At 40.9% G+C, this 19,116-nt stretch overlaps 1 protein-coding gene across 1 annotated transcript; it reads right to left on the bottom strand.

Moving 5' to 3' along the window:
• Positions 1-3,322: 3,322 nt before the first annotated feature.
• On the bottom strand, positions 3,323-17,814 carry Asb14 (ankyrin repeat and SOCS box containing 14). The gene is made up of 9 exons (XM_051176741.1): positions 17,630-17,814; positions 14,800-14,855; positions 14,304-14,435; positions 14,061-14,219; positions 11,459-11,725; positions 7,117-7,288; positions 6,272-6,815; positions 4,195-4,348; positions 3,323-3,641 (listed from the first exon to the last, which is right to left on the bottom strand). The coding sequence occupies exons 1-9, from the start codon at positions 17,749-17,751 to the stop codon at positions 3,463-3,465; spliced, it is 1,785 nt and encodes a 594-aa protein (XP_051032698.1). The 5' UTR covers positions 17,752-17,814; the 3' UTR covers positions 3,323-3,462.
• Between the last annotated feature and the right edge of the window lie 1,302 nt (positions 17,815-19,116).

Genomic DNA, 19,116 nt, shown 5'->3' with positions numbered 1-19,116 from the left:
TTTTATGTATGAAATATGTTTCTCCAAGTAATTTCTGATGTTTTTAGTCTGGGGCTAGAGAGGTAGCTCAGCAGTCAAGAGCACATGTTCTTCTTCCAGAAGCCCAAGTTCAGTTCCCAGCACCCACATCAGATGGCTCACATTTTCCTGCAACTTTAGCTGATCTGACAGTTCTTCTAACATCAATGGGCATTGTGCTCACATGTTCATAACCCCACGCAGACACAAGTACATACATATAATTAAAATACTGAGACAAATCTATTTTAACACTTGGACCCACCACAGCCAAAATGGGGGTGGGGAAAGTGACTTACCAAGAAAAGGTTGACTTTTTATTGCAAAGGAAAGAGACTTCAATAATTAATTACTCCAGTAAGTTTTTTTTTTTTTTTTTTTATGATGTATGCTTTATGCTGTTATCCTACTTGAAGAAATCCCTCTAGTTAAACTGGCGGGTTGTTTGCTCCAGCTTAAGTAGCTTGGACCTGTAGTTTTAATACTAATGTATTTATTCCATGTGCTCTGTGTAGTTAAATTATAGCACCTAGCAAGCTCTTTCCTTCTGCTGAGAATTTGCATTCTAATTTGTTTTGAGTTTTACAGAAATGTATATATACTTGGGAAGGGGGTGGATGAAATTAACTAGCATTTTATAACTTACCTAAGTGCATGTGTGACCTAATTGAACACTTCAAGTTCACTAATATTGCAAAAGTTTTAGTGTAAAAATAGTTATAAGTCTGTGTTTATTGAAGTAGCTAATGCACACAGAATCCCTAGATCAGAAATCAAAGAACTTTAGTTGTACTAAAATGAACTATGGTGATGCTAAAAATATTAAGACTGACTATGGAACTTCAGTGTGATGCTGACTGCCCTGCAGTGAGATGGAGTGTATCATCCTGCAGTGCCATTTGAATAAGACATAAATGCAGCTTAATAAACACCCATATTTTTCCTCAGCTTTCACATACAGAAAGCTGTATGTGGAATTAAAAAGTTTAAGTGTCCTTTACTTATATACAGTATAGCATAAGAATAAAAATTTATAATTAAAAATTTTAATTATAAAGTTTAGGTATATTTAAAATAAATATAATTAAAAATATTATTTAATGCAATATGGTATAGAAATAAAAATTTAAACTGGTACCTTCTGATAGTAGTGAGCCCCTCCCTGTTCAGTGCCCACCTGTGTTTCATGCAAAAACTATATGTAAGTTCAACATCAATTCGAAAACAAATTCCTCTGCCAGGGATCACATTAATTAGTAATCAGGAATTTTCAGGAAGATGGCAAATGTTTTCCCTATCAGTGATAGAATTTCAGTTCAGAGTTCTGAATTACCGTGCCTGTGTACTTAACCGAAGAAATGATGTGAGCTGCTAAGTTGGCACTAGGATTTGGGCACATGGACTGCTCCTTTCCAGGTCATATACTGGGTTCTTCTACTCAATTGAATCAGTAAGTTATATATTCTCTGTAAAAAGATTACAAAAGTCATGGCTAGGTAAGGCTGTGCACATTTTCAATCCTAGGTTTCAAGAGGCAGAGGCAGGTAGATCTCTGTGAGTTCCAGGTCAACAGAGGTACCCTGAGTGGCACCTGTTATTTTGAGCATAAAGAAATTGCATTCATACTCTTACTATAATATCAATACACAGTTAGAAGTGGGTATTTTTCAGTTATTTGAAATTCATACCAGCTCCTAAGGTCTTACCTAGTAGCTTAAGATTGGCTTTGAATTTGAGGTCTTCCTACCTCACCTCCTGAATAGTTTGGATTATAGCCATGTGCTGCTGTACTTGCATGAGTTTTTGGGTTTGATTTTTTAATTATCTTATAGTTCTAGCCATGTGTTGAGAAACTATGTTCAAAGCTATTGTCTTTGTTTTTTGGCCTTTTTTTTTTTTTTTTTTTGGTTGTTGTTGTTGTTGTTTTCCTGAGACAGTCTCCATAGTATCCTTGAATTAACCATGTAGCCATGGATGACCTTGAATTCTTGATCCTTCTGCCTCTATCTCCCAAGAGCTGGGATTACAGGTATATACCATCATGCCTGGCTTCAAAGCTACTTTAAAAATTTTAAATTTATTTTTGGCAATTTCACACATGTACATATTTTGATTATATTTACCCTCATCACCCCTTATTATCCCTCTTTCATTCCTGCCAAACCCCTTAATAAGTTCCTGCAACTTTTATCATTTATTTATTTGACTCACTGAGTAATTAGGTTGCTTGCATGAGTATGAAGACAGGGCAGTGCAAATGTAGCAAGCAGACAACTTACTGGAGTATGAACAACTCTCCAGGTTATATCACTGGGGAAAGTGTGTCTTCCCCCTCAGCAGCTGTTAGTTACCAGTCGCTCTCTGAGGAGTAGTGGACCTCTTGAGCAGCCTTCCTTCATCCACCATAGTTTTGTTTGTTTTGTTCATTTAGAGAGAGAAGTGTGTGTGTGTGTGTGTGTGTGTGTGTGTGTGTGTGTGTGTGTGTGTGTGTGTGTGTATGTCATGGATGCATGTGGAGATCAGAGTACAAGTTGTTGGGGTTGATCTCCTACCACTGAGCTCTGGCAGTCAAGTTCTGATCATCAGGCTAATGTGGCAGGCACTTTCCCCTCTGGTGCTATGATGGAATGCTGGTGGGCCCAACCTTGGGGCGGTTACCAGTTTCTGTGAACTCATGAGATCAGGATGACCATGTCATGTACAGGATTTCATATCAGCCCTCCCCATCCTCTCTCTGATTCAACAATTTTTCTGCTCCTTCTTCTGTCATATTCTTTGAGTCTCAGTGGGGGATATTATGAATGTTCTGTTTAGAGTTGAACACTCAATAGTTATTTTTCCTTAGCATTTCATCAGTTATGAGTCTTTACCTTGACACCTACCAAAAAAAAAAAATCTCTAACCAAGGCTGAGATAACTAATTTATGAATATAACATACTTAAAAGGCAATTTGAGAACATGTTCATTTAGTAAAATATCTAGTAAAATATCAGTAGGATCTTTCCTAGGGCTATGGCCTCTGCAGCCTAGAACTTTAAAAACAGCAAGCCCACCCCCCCTCCCCCCAACCCCTAGGTTTATGGTACCAGGCATAAACCCCTTGGAATGGAATGAGTCTCAGACCCAGGTGGAGAGCAGGGCTATCTCTTCACAGTTGTATCAGGACACATTGTGCCTGGCAGTTCAGTACTGTAACATACAGAGCCATTGTGCACTGCAAACTAAGTGGAGATGCCTTCAGCAAGAGCGTCAAGTGCAAGAACAATAACCTGTATTGTCTGAGAGATTTCTGAAGTCTCTTTGAACAGCTCATAGAGAGGTATACCATACAGAAAGACTTTAAATGATGTAGGCTACATTGAAGTTTTAATTACCAAATAAAGAGAAAAGTCATTTACAATGATTAAGAAAATGGTGCAGCTTTCTCCTCCAAAATAGGTCAGTTACCAGGATCCGGTAAAACTTTCTTGTCCATAAAGGTCATATTCTTCGTAAAGGACATAAGCTTTTAGACGCTTGGGCAATGGAAGAAATGACATGAAGACGGGGCAGCGCAGACGTAACCGTCCCATACACTTCCGGATCTTAAGGCGGCACAAGTGTTTGAGAGAACGAGGGTTTGCTAAAACAAAAAGAATTGCTTTGTTTCTTGGTGACCTGACGGCTCAGTTGGCAAATGTATTTGATATCTGTGTTAGCAACATTTCTCTTTGCCATTTCAGTCTGTAGGGAAACAGCTCTTCAGCCCTCATCACAGCCTTCAATAGAGGTAGTTTCAGACCCATATCAATTGTCAGTCTGGCTTGTGAGACCCACAGACCCTCCAAGTACTTAAGTGTCAGCTCCCCCATCCTATCTCTTGGGATTGACTAAAAGCTCAAAGGTCACCTCAGAGGAAAGATATAAGAAAATCTTAATTTGACCCAGGCAATTCCCTTTTGCTATTGCCACTTCAAACCTTTTCATTCTTGGGTATATTGTTCCCCATAGCCATTGGGAAAAAAGTGTTACCTACCTACAAAGTAAGTAATTAGATGGGAAATGATGATAAGCACACATTAAGTGTAGTTATGAATAGCACCATTTTAAAAGAATAGTCATTTCTATTCTTTTTAGGTCAACCTTTTAATCAGAAGAATGTTTTGGTAAGAATTGTTTATAAGGAAGATACTCACTCAAGATAAAATGTATTTCTGACCAAAGCTTTTGCTTTTCAAGCACAGCCTTCAATTTTGAACAGATTTGAACTTGATCAACGTAATCAAGCATCACACGAACAACTTTCCCAGAAAGATGCTGTAGCCACGACAAAGTTATGACTTCACAAAACTGAGAGGAAAAGAAGCAGAAAGCAAAGAAAGCATTGAGCAGCTGTAGTTTAGCAAAGTAATGAAAAGAGCACTAAACGGAGTCACTTGCTTGTCTGATCTCAGTGTGGTCTTGGAACTATACAGCTTAAGGAGGCTTGACAAATAGTTACATGTTTGTTGTTTGGTTCTCTGCAATAAAGACGGCCTTGAAACTAACAGTTCCAGCTGTCAGATGTGAATAGGAATCTGAGCAGCTACCTAGATACCCTTAAAGAAAAGCAAGACACAGGCAGCCTTCTGGCTAGCTGGAATATGGGTATGTGTTTCTCCTGTTAAACATAAAACTGTCTAGTAGGAAGATAACTTAGTGATGGTTCTTATAGGAGGAGCGGATGAGACACCTTAGTTCATTTTAGAAAACAGTGTGGGGGGGTCTGGGTGTGTGTGTATGCATGCGAGTGCGTGTTGTATTCATGCTCATGCATGTGTATGTATTGAGATCAGAGGACAATGTTCTGGAGTTGGTTTTCTCCTTCCATTATGTGGGTTCCAGGGATCAAACTCAGGTCATCAGTCTTGGTGTTAAACACCTTAACTTGCTGAGCCATCTTGCTAGTCCTTTTTTTTTTTTTAAAGGTAGAGTCTTACTATGTTGTTCAGGCTGGTCTCAAGTAATACCTCCTGAGTAGTTGGGACTGTATGTGCACCATTTTGCCCAGCTGTCATTTTAGCTTTTTTTTTTTTTTTTTTTTTTTTTTTTTTTTTTGCATTTCTGTTTCTTATAACCTAAATCTGATCCTGACACCTAAATAGTATGACAGTTTCTGTCTTTAAATAATTTATGTGCCCTTAGAGAAGATACCCAAAAGAGAGTTGAAGTTATAATAATGTATGAGTTATTCAGGAAATACCAGATGGTGTATGCCCAAATGCCAAATCAGTGCATAAAGTAATGTGGACCCTTATTACCTAAATAAAATCTTACATTTCATCAAACTTGTATTCCATTCACTATCTTACTTGTTTTCAATTCTTTTGTTTGTGTGTGGGGGGGCGGTATTTTGAGACAGGGTTTCTCTGTGTAACTTTGGCTGTCCTGAAACTTATTTTGTAGACCAAACTGGCCTCAAACCCATGTATATCCACCTGCCCCTGCCTCCCCAGTTAAAGGGTTAAAGGTATGCGTCACCACCACCCAGTCCTTGTTTCACATGTGACAGTATAAATTCGGGTATGTACAGAACATGCACTATGTGTTAATCATAGATTTAAAACCAAAGAAACAAAATGAGTAAGAGCTGATATTCATATATTTGTGAGGGGGTGCAAAATAATTAAAATGATAATTCTAGATAAGTGCTATAAAAGAAATCTCCACAATAAGAGAATTGATTGAAGGAGTGAACCACTTAAGGTAGATAGGGAAGGGCCTGTGGGAGAGGACACTTGAAATAAGACCTGAAACAGGGAGGAAGCCATTTGAAAGCCTAGAAAGTAGCAGAGGAGGTAAGGCAAAGCCAAGAGACTGGTATGTGATTCTCTTTACCAGAAAGATGGCAAAAGGAAATGGGCTGATCAAATTTAAGACCTAAAAGGGATAACCAAAGAGACACAGTGATGATAGGTATGGAGAACTTAGAAACATTCTAGCTGAATAAATCAAAGAAAACATAGCTAGAATAGCAAGATTTTATACAGTTTTTAAAACTTTGCTCTTATGTTGAACTTGTGAAACATCCTCATAGTTCTGACTAAAGTCACTTTCTCCTCTGAATTATTTCTGTACTTCTTACATCTTCCCATAGCTAGATTTAGTTGTGTTACTAGATATCATACTAGAGTTCCCATTGTGAGCTTTTCCTAGGGCATATTGTGTCTATTGGTTATAGTTCCAAGGCTACAGACAACAGTTTAGGGAATACCACCAGCATTGTGGGCTTACCATAGTATCTTTAATAACTGTAGATGTCCAGCCTTCAAAAGTACAAAGACGATGAACTCTGTCCCCTTGAGGACAATCAAAACATCGCTTTGTGTCATACCCATAATTCAACAGCATCCTGAGCATGACTTCATCTTTCAATGAGTATTGCAGTGCTGATGGGAAATGCAAAGGGTTAACTCTGCAGAAGTAATTAACATTTGCCCCATGCCTCAGTAGTAGACTTATGAGCTCATAGTTGCCCATCCTGAGAGCTATCTGTAGGCAGTTGACTGGATCTTGATTGGGTAGAGCTCCAGCACTCAGAAGCAGCTTAACTGAAGAGAGGTCGCCATTTGAAACTGCAAAATACAAGGCTGACTTCCTTTGATCATCATAGTATTTACGGATTCTCTGATCTAGCATGAAATTCACATCAAATCCAGCCTGAATGAGAAGTTCCAGGCACTGGGGATGTGCCCCAGCTGCTGCACAGTGAACTGGACTAATCCCGCTCCTTTTGATGGCAGCAGTATCTGTGACTGGAACCAACATCTTTAGAGCTCTGGGGAAAAAAATTTTAAATGCACTTTAGGTTGTTCCAATGCAGAATTAACCTGTCTATGATGCTATTATCCCTACAATGAATGATAGATGTTAATCAGGTGGTATTTAGGACCCTTACCAAAAGTGCTAGTTTCTTCATCAAGAAACTCAAATGTCAAATTTAATAGCACTACTGTTTAGGTTAAAACTCTTAACTAGCCAACTCACCTGAGACCCAAGGCTTCCCATATTTCCCAAACTGTGCTTTAAGAAAATTTAGTTATTACTATTTCCTGTTAGAGTTACAGAATTGGACTTACAATAAGTGGCCTTTGTCAGCTGCCACATGAATGGGCAGGTGGCCTGAACTTTTAGGAATGTTGGCATCAGCTCCATAATCCAGCAACAGAGTCACAGAATCTGGATTTCCTCCTCTAACAGCTTCAAGTAAAATGGAGGAACAATCAGAGGCCTGACTGTGAACATCAGCCCCTAAGAAGAGGAAAAGTCTCATTAGGCAAAGTTTCTTTTCCACACTGTTGTTTAAGCAATCTTAATAGACTATTACCTCCACTAAAAAGCAACTCAGCAGTTAAGAGCAGTTGTTGCTTTTCCAGAGGACCAGGGTTTGGTCCCAGCACCCACAAGTGTAGTGAGATATTCACTTTGTCCATATCTGTGGCACAGATCATGCCCATTGGGGGTGGGGACAGAGGTGGACATTACCTGGGGGAACTAAGTCTGAGGAGGGGCCCAGGAGCTCTTACTTGTAGCACTGGGACAGGAGAGCATCTGGAGGCATCCTTGGGACCAGGAACCTGCTGGTGTTCATCTGTTTATGTTGCTATTTCTTCCTGAATAAACATCTATTTGGCTTGTTTTTTCTCCTGATCCTTATTAAACCTCAATACACAAGGTGGTTCTCAACCATCTGAAACTCTAGTTCCACAGGATTGATGCTCTCTTCTTACCTCTGTGGGCACCGTACACACATGTGGTGCATATATATACAAACACTCATACACTTAAATATAAAAATAAAACATTTTAAAACAATCAGTACCTGTTACAGTAAAACACTAAGAATCAAAGACATAGAATGTGTGTTCCCTTTTCCTAATGCAGTATAAATTAGTTAGGGAAGGAAACCATGGGATAAGCCATTTCTAAATTACAGTTTGGTTGACTTTCAGAATAGTTTAATAGGTTGTTTGACACTTGGAACTCCAGTAGGAATACTTAGTAAAAGGTAGCCTTCTTTCTAGACCAGCTTATAAAGGCCACCCAATGCACAACATGCATGTAGAACAGCACAACAAGCAACTGTATTTCCATGTCATCTAATGATAATTTAAATAAATTATTTAAAAATTTTATTTTTCAAATTATTAGAAACTTCATAGTAAAAGACCCTAATCCTTCTTAGTTAAAGTTGAAGACTATTGAAGACTACAAAGGTAACTTATACCCATACTTCATCAAGTATGTAGGTTAAGTGTCCTCTGGAAGATCTAGGGCAGGGATTGGGAGGGGACCTGGAAGCTGAAGAAAAGGAAAGATGTCTGAGTTGATGCTAGAAGTCTCTGAATCTGACACATTCTGAGCATATTTAGAGCTCAATAAAAAGATATGCCTTTAGTTTAAAACGAACTCCATATCCAGGACTGACTGCATAAGAACCTTGTTTCTGGAATGCAGTAAGCAATAAACATTTTTGAGTGTTCACTATGTCCTAGTTCCTTTATGTGTGTGAGAATTTCTAAACTTGTGACTAGAGAGAGCTTAGCCATTGAAACTGCTTGCTGCTCTTCAGAAGAGCTGAATTCTGTTCCCATCACCCATGTTGGGTGGCCTAACAACAACCTTTAACTCCTGCTTTAGGGGTTCAATGCCCTCTTCTAGCCTTCTTGGATACCTACACATTAATAGCATACACACAGAGACAGTCATATGTAGTTAAAAATAAAATCCTGGCCAGGAGTGATGGCACACACCTTTAATCTCAGCACTGGGAGACAGAGGCAGGTGGATCTCTGAGTTTGAGGCCAGCCTGGTCTACATGGCAAGCTCCAGGACAGCCAGGGCTGTCTCAAAAATCAAAGATAAATAAAGATAGAATCTTAAAGAATTTCTAAACTTCACAATGAATGCCAGAAGTAGGTCTTAATATCCTCATTTAAAGGTAAAGAAACTCAGGCTTCTGAGTTTTAAGTTCCCCAAAGGCAGCTAGTAGACAAGAGGATTAAGATATGTGAGCACATCTCCAGATTCAAGTTTACTTTTTTGAGACCATGTTATTACTGCAGCCACACAGGGTGGTAAAGCAATGTGATCTAGAGTCAGATATGACTTCAAATGCTGACTCACTGTACAGTAAATGCTGGTTTGTCTGACAGGTAAAAGATGGGAGGCACCCTTGAACGAATTGGTAAAGGAGACCATTTCCTGAACATAACACCAGTAGCACAGAGACCGAGATTGACAATAAATGGGACCTCCTGAAACTGAGAAGCTTCTTTAAGGCAAAGGACACATTCAACAAGCTCATAGAATGGGAAAAGATCTTCACCAACCCCACATCTGATAGAGTGCTGATCTCCAAAATATATAAAGAACTCAAGAAGCTAGTTACCAAAACACAAAATAATCCAATTAAGTGTGGTATAGAACTAAATAGAGAATTCTCAATAGAGGAATCCAAAACTGGCTGAAAGACACTTAAGTGCTCAACATCCTTAACCATCAGGGAAATGCAAATCAAAACTCTGCTATACCATCCTACTCCTGTCAGAATGGTTAAAATGAAAAAAAAAACACCAATGATAGTTTATGCTGGAGAGAATGTGGAGAAAGGGAAACATTCCTCCATTGCTGGTGGGAGTGCAAACTAATACAGCTACTTTGGAAATAAGTATGGTGGTTTCTCAGAAAAATGGGAATCAGTCTACCACGAGATCCAGCAATTCCACTCTTGAGCATATACCCAAAGGATGTACATTCATACCAGAAGGACATCTATTCAGTTATGTTCATAGCAACATTATTTGTAATAGCCAGAACCTAGAAGCAACCTAGATGCCCCTCAACTGAAGAATGGATGGAGAAAATGCGGTACATTTACACAATGGAGTATTACTCAGTGGAAAAAAACAAAAAACAATGGAATCTTGAAATTCGTAGGCTAATGGATGGAACTAGAAGAAACCATCCTGAGTGAGGTAACCCAGACACAGAAAGACAAACATGGTATGTACTCACTCCTAAGTGGATATTAGACATAGAGCAAAGGATTACCAGCCTACAATCCACATCACCAGAAAAGCTAGGAAACAAGGAAACCCTAAGAGACATAAATGGTCCCCCGGAGAAGGGGAAAGGGAACAAATTGGGAGCATGGGGGAGGTGGGAGGGAAGTAGGAGAAAGGGGTGGGGAGAACAAGAGGGATCAGTTGAAGGAAGAATAGAGAAGGAGAGCAAGAAAAGAGATACCATAATAGAGGGAGCTATTATAGGTTTAAAGAGAAACCTGGAACTAGGGAAATGTCCAGAGATCTACAAGGATGACCCCAACTAACAATCTAAGCAATAGTGGAGAGGCTACCTTAAATACCCTTCCCTGATAGTTTAGATTGATGACTACCTTATATGCCATCGTATAGCCATCATCTAGTAGCTGATGGAAGCAGAAGTAGACACCCACAGCTAAACTCCTGGAATCCAGTTGTAGAGAGGGAAGAGTGATGAGCAAAGAGGTCAAGACCAGGCTGGGAAAACCCACAGAAACAGCTGACCTGAGCAAGTGGGAGCCCACAGACTCCAGTCAGACAGCTGGGGAACCAGCTTAGGACCTTACCAGGCCGCCTGAATGTGGGTGTCAGTTGGGGGGCCTGGACAGTCTTTGGGGCCTCTGGCAGTGGAACCAGTATTTATCCCTAGTATACGAATGGACTTTGGGAGCCCATTCCCTATGGAGGGATACTCAGCCTAGATGCATGGGGGAGGGCCTAGACCCTGCCCCAAATGACTTGGCAGACTTTGATGATTCTCCATGGGAGGCCTCACCCTCCCTGAGGAGTGCATGGGGGTAGAATGGGGGGTTGGTGGGCATGGGAGGAAAAGAGGGAAAGGGAACTGGGATTGGTATGTAAAATAAGATTGTTTTTAATTTAAATAAAAATTTATAAAATTGGCTGTCTTGGAACTTTCCCAAATGCTGGGACTAAAGGCATGAGTCACCACTGCCCAGTTGAGTTCAGGTTTTAAAATAGCCAACATTCACACACAATTTTCACAAACACCGGTGTTTATAAAATGTTAATTTCTGTTATTTTAAAACACCCCATCAAGAGGAACTCTTGGGGAGTCTGGAGGGATGACTTAGTGGTTGAGAGCACTGGCTCCTATTCCAGAGAACCTGAATTCAATTCCCAGCATCCACATGGCAGCTCACAACAGTTTTAACTCTAGTTCCTGGGCATTTGACTCCCTTTTCTGGCCTCTGCGGACTTTGCATGCATGTAGTAAATGGACATACATGCAGGCAAGACACTCCTCCACACAAAATAAAAAAATTTAATTCTTAAAAAAAAAAAAAAAAAGATCAAACAATAAGCCCTACCCCCACCCCCAAAACCAACTCTTGGCTCTCAGTACTCTTGTAACCAGTTATTGGGTAAGTCTTGCCTTTCTGCAGTAAGAGTTCCATGATTTCAGTGTGTCCGCTTTGAGCTGCAAGTGCAAGAGGAGTAAATCCATAGGAGCTCCGTGCATCTGGGTGTGCCCCAGAAGTCAGCATCAACCTCACCATATCCAGTCTGCCTAGCTTGGCAGCTTCATGGAGAGCCGTCCTTTCATTGGCACATCGCAGATTGACATCTGCTCCATGGCTGATCAGCAAGGTGGCCATGTCGTAGGAGTCTTTCAGAACAGCTGGGGAATTGTGAGGTGGACATTATATTAAGAGGGGCTTAAGGTAAGTGGCATATTAGCTAGTACCCCTCAGCTTCTTAAGGAACTCCTCCCCTCCTTCACAATCCAGCATTCTGTGTTTAGGAAACACATTTTAAAATAACAAAGCGATGCTAGCTAGCACTGTTTTTATATCAATGGGATGTGGGATTTTTGTTTTGTTTTTTGTTTGTTTGTTTTTTATAAGCTGTGAGCAGCTACTGTCTCCTGGGTATTTACATGGTTGGGATAAAGTTTATTATCTTTATTTTCTCAAGAAAATGGGAGCTTCATGGAGAGGCTCACAAGCTGCACCCTTTCCTAGGATCCACAGGCAGTTAATGGTTACTGGAGGGTATCGAGACATTTCTTCAGTGATAGAACCACTATTAAGTTGTCTATGCTCCTGTAAAAGTAGCCTCTCACCCATGTTTTTTTTAAGCATCCCTAATTAAACTCACTGGATCATCAAAAACAAGGACATGAAAGTGTGTTGGGGGGTATCTGAAAAGAGGAAGAAGATTAGAGGGACAAAAGAGGGTAATGGGGGAGTGGGCATGACAGAAATATACACATATATGAAAATGTCATGATGATGGTGTATGCGTAAATGCCACATCAGTGTACAAAACAACCCCTGTATTTACCACCTAAAAATACATCACACAGCATAAAACTTTTCATTTTTCAGAAATGTTATAATGAAACCCAGTAATATGTGTAAAAAATGTATGGTAATTTTTTTTTAAGAATGAGAGAAAAGGAGGGGCACTTAGATGGCCTAGTGGGCAAAGGACTTGCTGCCATGCGTGACAACTCATGTTCCATTCCTGTGCAACAAATTGTGTAGGGAGAGAACTAATTTCTGCAAGTTGCCATATGACCTCCACACATGTGCCATGTCAGTGGACCCCCAAGTACCCCCCCACAATGAGTAAATAAATGTAAAAATGTTATACAAAGGAAAAGAAAATACATGTCCATACGTAAATTACTTAAGAAGGACAGAAATGCTAAGGCAAGCCTAAACTTGGCATGACTGTCCACTAAGATTGCTCCTTCACCTGACATGGAGTGACATGGAGTGGTGGTGACAAGTCTTATTTACATATTAATTCTATCTTTGGAATTGTTTATGAAAACCATCTTTAATAAAGTAAACTATTTTTTAATGAGAATCTAAATGCTTAGTACTGTCCTAAGATGCTTGCAACTGCTTAGAAGGAGAATCCTAACAGGAGCCACCTCAGCAATGGATGGAGGGCTAAAACGCAATTTAAATATCTATAGGAATGGCTCAGCTCACAGGTTCCCAAAGTGCACAGAATGTTCCCTGAGGTTCTTTGTGATGATGATAGTGTAGTTAGCAATAGCTGAAACAAACAAGAGTGCTGGCCTAGACTACAGTACCACAGACAACAACATGAATGAATGAGAGGCAGAAATCCAGAGAGGAAACCAGCTTCCCACCATCATTGTGAAAGGTTTAGAGTGTGTGTTTGCTTTTCACATGTGACTCACACACACTATTATCACGCAAGAGGTTTCAAGAGGCTGGCACTGACTCACAGTTCTCACACATCCTGTGGTGTGGTGCTCTATAGTTTAGGCACTTCCTTCTCAGGAAGACTCCGGGCCACGAGAGACAACTTTGAGTAGTGTGGTGTTGACAAGAATCTCTTTCCCAGCTGTTGGAAACCAGCGGTCTGCTGTCCCTGCCCCCTGACGATGGGCTGGATGCTCATGGTCATGCCATCAATACGTAACACATTACCTGTCTCTCACGCGTTACCTGGCTGCACAAGGGACTCCATTACGCATGTGCAAGTTTCCCTTTCAAAGCAAGCACGCCAAGCGCATCCCTCTCTTTCTCCCTCTTTCCCTCTCTTCCGTTCTTCCTCTCTCTCTTCCTCTCTTTTGCTTTCTCTCTCCTGCTTTTGGTTGGCTACCAGACCCCTCCCCCCCTTCTCTCCCCTCCACCAATAAACTCCACGTGGGCGCTGAGTCTCGTGTTTGTGCTTCTTAGGCGAAAAGCAAAACAAAAGAACACCACCAACTATCTTTGTTCTTCCTCGGGGAATTTTTCTCTTTTAAGTTTTTTAAGTTTTGTTTCTTGGGACATGGTTTCTAAATCCATGCTAGCTCTTAACTTACTATGTGACCCGGACTGGCCTCAAAGTCAAGAACAGCTGGTTACAAGCAAAAGTTACCATGCCCAGCTAAACACAAGCTAGGGAGCAGGGACCGGATGGACAGTGCCATACCTGTAGAAATCAATGGCCCTGGAGGTGACCTAGACCCTTCTTCCAGGACATACCTGTAAGAAGAGGAGAACTGCCTTCAAGATTCTTAGCATTTGGGTTGCATCCATTGAGAAGAAGAAAATGGGCATTTTCTAGGAGGCTACAGCTGACAGCCAAAAAAAGTGGTGTTTCACCATTGTGGGTGGTGTGTTCCCACATACGGGGTCTGGAAGCTGAAATAAATTCATACCACACAGGTTAAGATGCAGAAATAAACTTATTTTTCAGCAGCATGAAGGGGAGCGAAAAGGAGTTACCTTTCAGGGTTATTTCTAAGATGTTCTTATTCAACTGCACTGCTGCCTTATGCAGAGGGAGCCAGCCAGCCCCACCGGCTTCATCAAAGGCAGAATGGTACTTGGTTAAGTGTGCCAATGCATCTTCCTTACCTAGTAACAAGGAAAACAAAACAGATTCTCATTTGGCACACATAGGAACCCATGCTTCTTCTGCCATCTACCACCAAAGCTGGTGTGAAAGAGCAGAATCTGAGCACCATCCTCAGTGCCTGGTAGGTTTAAATGTCACAGATGAGCACTGAGGCTTTGCACCCACAGCTCTGTTTACACAGGAACTCTGGCATTCTTTGATGAGTTATGCTGAAGTATTTTCTTCAAGAAAAGGCCACTTCAGACTCTGGGTCCCTCAAATGCCCAGTCTGTAGGAGACCGTTTCCAGGCTTTTGGTGCATGGAAGGATATACTTCCACCACCATATCACCATGCATGGAAGGAGAATAGGAAGAGTACTTACCTGTCTCTATTGCTTCAATTATTTTCTTATGATCAGCACTCAAAACAGAATGGGATCTGCACAGAAAAAATATGTAGTTTTATAAATCTAATGTTTTTGATGGAAGCCCAAAGGGAAAAGACAAAACCAGTTGTAGTTTCTCAGGGATGAACTCCCATATGATGTACTCAATGAGACCTAGTAGAAGTACTTGCCATGAGGGTGGGTGTGCAACTTAGAATGCTTGCCTTGCATGCATAATGTCTTAGGTTTGATCTCCAGTGCACATGCCCATGCATGCACACACTCATGCATGCACACACATGCCTGTGTGCTTGCACATGAGTGCAAGGGTTGAGGAAGAGGGATAGATTCCATTTATAAAATGTAGTAGGTTCCTCAACACATTATAGGAAACTTCCCCTCCAGGTCTGCTATCCCTTATTAGACATAACTTCTTGGAGGCAATGAACAGGCCTACTTGTGAATCTAGACTACAGTTTATGCCTTCAATAAATGTTGCTGAGTTGACTCAAATCTGTCTGAGGTTGAAAAAAATTGATAGTTTCTCTAGCAAAAAATTATTGTTAAAAAATGCACAATCAGGGTGTGAATTCTTCATAGTCACAATTCTTTTTCAGGAAACAGTAACAGTTTAAATTGTACTTTTATGAACATCAAAGACAGTTTATGCTGGAGAGGTTGTGGAGAAAGTGGAACACTCCTGCACTGCTGGTGGGAGTGCAGCCTCAGACAGCCATTTTGGAACTCACAGAGACCCACAACTAAACTGAGTCAAACTCCTGGAATCCAGTTGTAGAGAGGGAGGAGAGATGAGCAAAGGGGTCCAGACCAGGCTGGAGAAACCCACAGAAACTGCTGACCTGAACAAGGGGGAAACTCATGGACCCCAGACTGATAGCTGGGAAACCAGCATAGGACTGACCCAGACCCCCTGAAGGTGGGTGTTAGTTGGGAGTACTAGGCAATCTATGGGGTCTCTGGTAGTGGGTCACTATTTATCCCTAGTATATGAATGGACTTTGGGAGTCCATTCCACATAGCGGGATACTCCCTCAGCCTAGACACATGGGGGAGGGTCTAGGCCCTGCTCCAAATGATATGACAGACTTTGAAGATCCCCATGGAAGGCCTCACCCTCCCTGGGGAGCAGAAAAGGAATGGGATGGGGGTTTGAGGGAGCACAGGGGAGGAGGGGAGGGTGAGGGAACTGGGATTGACATGTAAAACAAGCTTGTTTCAAATTTAAATAAAAAGTCCTACTTTTATGAAAATATCTAAACATTAAAGCATTGGGTATGAATTTTTAAATTTTGAGACAGGATCTCATTATGTAGTCCAGAGCTGCTTCAGATCCCTGCCTTGCTTCTGCCGCTACAGGGATCGTGGGCGAGCACCCTGGACTCAATATATGAAATCTCATATTATTTTCTCTGATTACTCAATAAGTCCAGGTTGGAGAGAATGAATTTTCTTAGATACTCTGTCCTGTTCACAATGTGTCCAATTGATTTTCTTTAACATTTATAACTGTGCTTACAGGGTCAGTGCTGAGTTTGTTTGTGTGTGTTCTGTGAGAAATGGACTTACACAGATCTGGCTTCTCCCAAAGGCTCTAGGTAAGGTTCTGTTTCCTTGTCTTTCCTAACTTCTAGAACCTATAGGTTTGATTTAATCCTCATTTCCATATGAAATTGTAAGGTCATTTGAGGTTAAAGACCATCCTGCTTTACCTGAGCAGATTAATAGATGTTGCCATGCCAAGCCAACTGGGTTTATCACCCCAAAAAAGCAATGGTTTCAACCCCAGGGGCCAATGTTGCTGATCAGAGAGCATACAACTAGCTGTGCGTGAGTGTGAACTGTCCTTACCCAGGGTGCAGGTAATTCTTACACCATTTAGAGACCTAGTGCCAACAAAACTCTAATCCACTCACCCCAGAAAACACTGGTCTCTCCTAAGGTTGCCCTCTTTCCCTGGATCTGAGTGGATAAAAGACTGGATTCCTCACCTGTCTTGCTGGGATAATTTCCTATGCGTCTTGGTTAGATTCATGTGTGCCTTCAATTCCCTAAGGACAACTGTGTTATGTTCTTCTCTGGCCCTTCACAGCCTGCATTCATTTCTTCCTTCTGCTTTCCAATGTGCATCTTCTCACCCAGATTTGTTACCTTCCTACTATCTTTTTACTTATTAAATTCTTAGTTCTTCCTAAGTTTTTTTTTTCCTGTTCATTTGGGCATTATATTCTACACACACTTAAATTACAGTTATTCATTGGGAATGTAGCTTAGTGGTACAATGCATGCTTTGCATCTACATGACCTTGGATTAAATTCCAACCACTACTGAAAAAAATAAAAGACAACTGTGGTTGTTTGAAAGAAAATGACCCTCAAAAGGAGTGGCACTATTAGGAGGTGTGGCTTTGTTGCAGTAGGTGTGCTCTTGTTGGGGGAAGTGTGTCACTGTGGGGGTGGGCTTTTAGGTCTCGTTTCTTAAGCTTCACTAAGTATGTCAGTCACTTGTTGCCTGCAAGATGTAGGACTCTCAGCTGTTCCTCCAGCACCACATCTGCCTTGCAAGCCATGCTCCTTACCCTGACAATAATGGACTGAACCTCTGAAATGGTAAGTGAGCCACCACAATTAAATCTTTCCTTTACAAGAGTTTCCCCATGGTCATGGGGTCTCTTCACAGCAATAAAACCCTAAGCCAACAACTCCCTGTATTCTGACTTTCTGTTTCTGTCACACTAGCATTAAGATCGGGAATAGTCTCAATGACTGAATACTTCTTAACACTCAGTGTCAATGAGAAAGACATTACCTCTTGTCTTCTGATGTGTGTTGACTTATTCCTGGCTTGTAGATATCCAGCAAACTCTGTTGAATGATGAGTTGGGTGTCAAAGTCAGTGTCTGTGTCCTCATCACTGTTAGGGTTATCCATGTGAAGTTTGGATAGGTTCACTTTCAACTCAGAACGAGTTCATATATTTTTCCAATGGTGAAAAAGATTTTCAACTGCTTAAAAATATGGATGATATTTAGAAAGCTAGAAAGTTGATAGGATTGATAAATGAAGAAAATGAAAATTTTGACAATAAAATATTCATTTAAACATTTCCCATGAATTTAAAAGTTTTCTGGATTGCCCTAGATTCAACATTAGAAGTTTTAGTAGGTAGACACTTATTTAAAACTTATTCAAGAAAACCTTCCTTTCATATGAGACATAGGTCATAAATCATTGACAACTTTCTGCCAGAGATTAATATCTAAATTATGTAAAGAACTATAAAAATTAAGTACCTAAACCATCAAATGATCTAGTTAATTAGAGGGCTAATGAACTGCCTCAAGACAGACCTCAAGAAAAAGAATAATTTAAAATGGCCAGTAAACTAGATGACAGTGCTAGAAGGTGCTTGGCAGGCTTCTGGAGGAGAAAAGATATCAATAGCCTTCCCCAGCATTGGAGCATGCACACCACAGTAACAGCAACCTTAGATGCTCCCAGGAATGTGAAAACTAACCACTTTCTGATTGGCCATGATGCCTGCTCCACAGGAGGGAATTCATGTTTGGTACTGTCAACCTGGTCATCTTGCTTGAGATCCAAGGCCATTGGAGGGAACCTGCCATTGCCATTTTACTAAATGGGCATGCTGTCAAACTGCTTTCTAGATATTTATGTTTATAACCATAGATTTATGCTGCTATAATCTTTGCTAGAGAAGCTCCTGTTTGTAATGAATAGTGGTTACTATAGAGACCCACACATGGTTTAAGTGTGGTGCTCAGCTGTGGATGCCTCACATATATCCACACCCGTATCTAAGGCACACTGAGGAAGGAGGGGCAGAAAGGATGTAAGAGCTGGCAGATGGACGGCTGCAAAGTGATGACTTTTAGACACAACACAGCTATTGCACACATTGATGCATAGCAGCTATGGTTATAGCACAGAATCTATACAAAATGAGGCCAGTCTAAGTGCCAGCATAGATGCAGAGCGGCCCTTTGAGGCCTGCATCTTGCTGAGAAACTATTGAGAGTAGATAGCTACTGAGGGAGGGATGGTTGATTTCTTTTAGGGATGTGGCTTCTGGTAGATTGCTCATGCTCCAGGGGATGGCCCTACATCCATGCACATATATAGGGAACACTGACTAGACTCACATGGATTTTTAAAACTCTTTTTAAAACTATTTCTTTATTATGTGAACAGTATCCTGCCTGCATGTATACCTACAGGCCAGAAGAGGGCTCCAGATCTCATTACAGATGGTTGTGAGCCACCATGTGGTTGCTG

This window comes from Phodopus roborovskii, unplaced genomic scaffold (genome assembly GCF_943737965.1).
Source record: "Phodopus roborovskii unplaced genomic scaffold, PHOROB, whole genome shotgun sequence".
NCBI lineage: Eukaryota > Metazoa > Chordata > Mammalia > Rodentia > Cricetidae > Phodopus > Phodopus roborovskii.
Note: the sequence above shows the minus strand (reverse complement) of the source record. Positions and strands in the feature narration are given on the sequence as shown.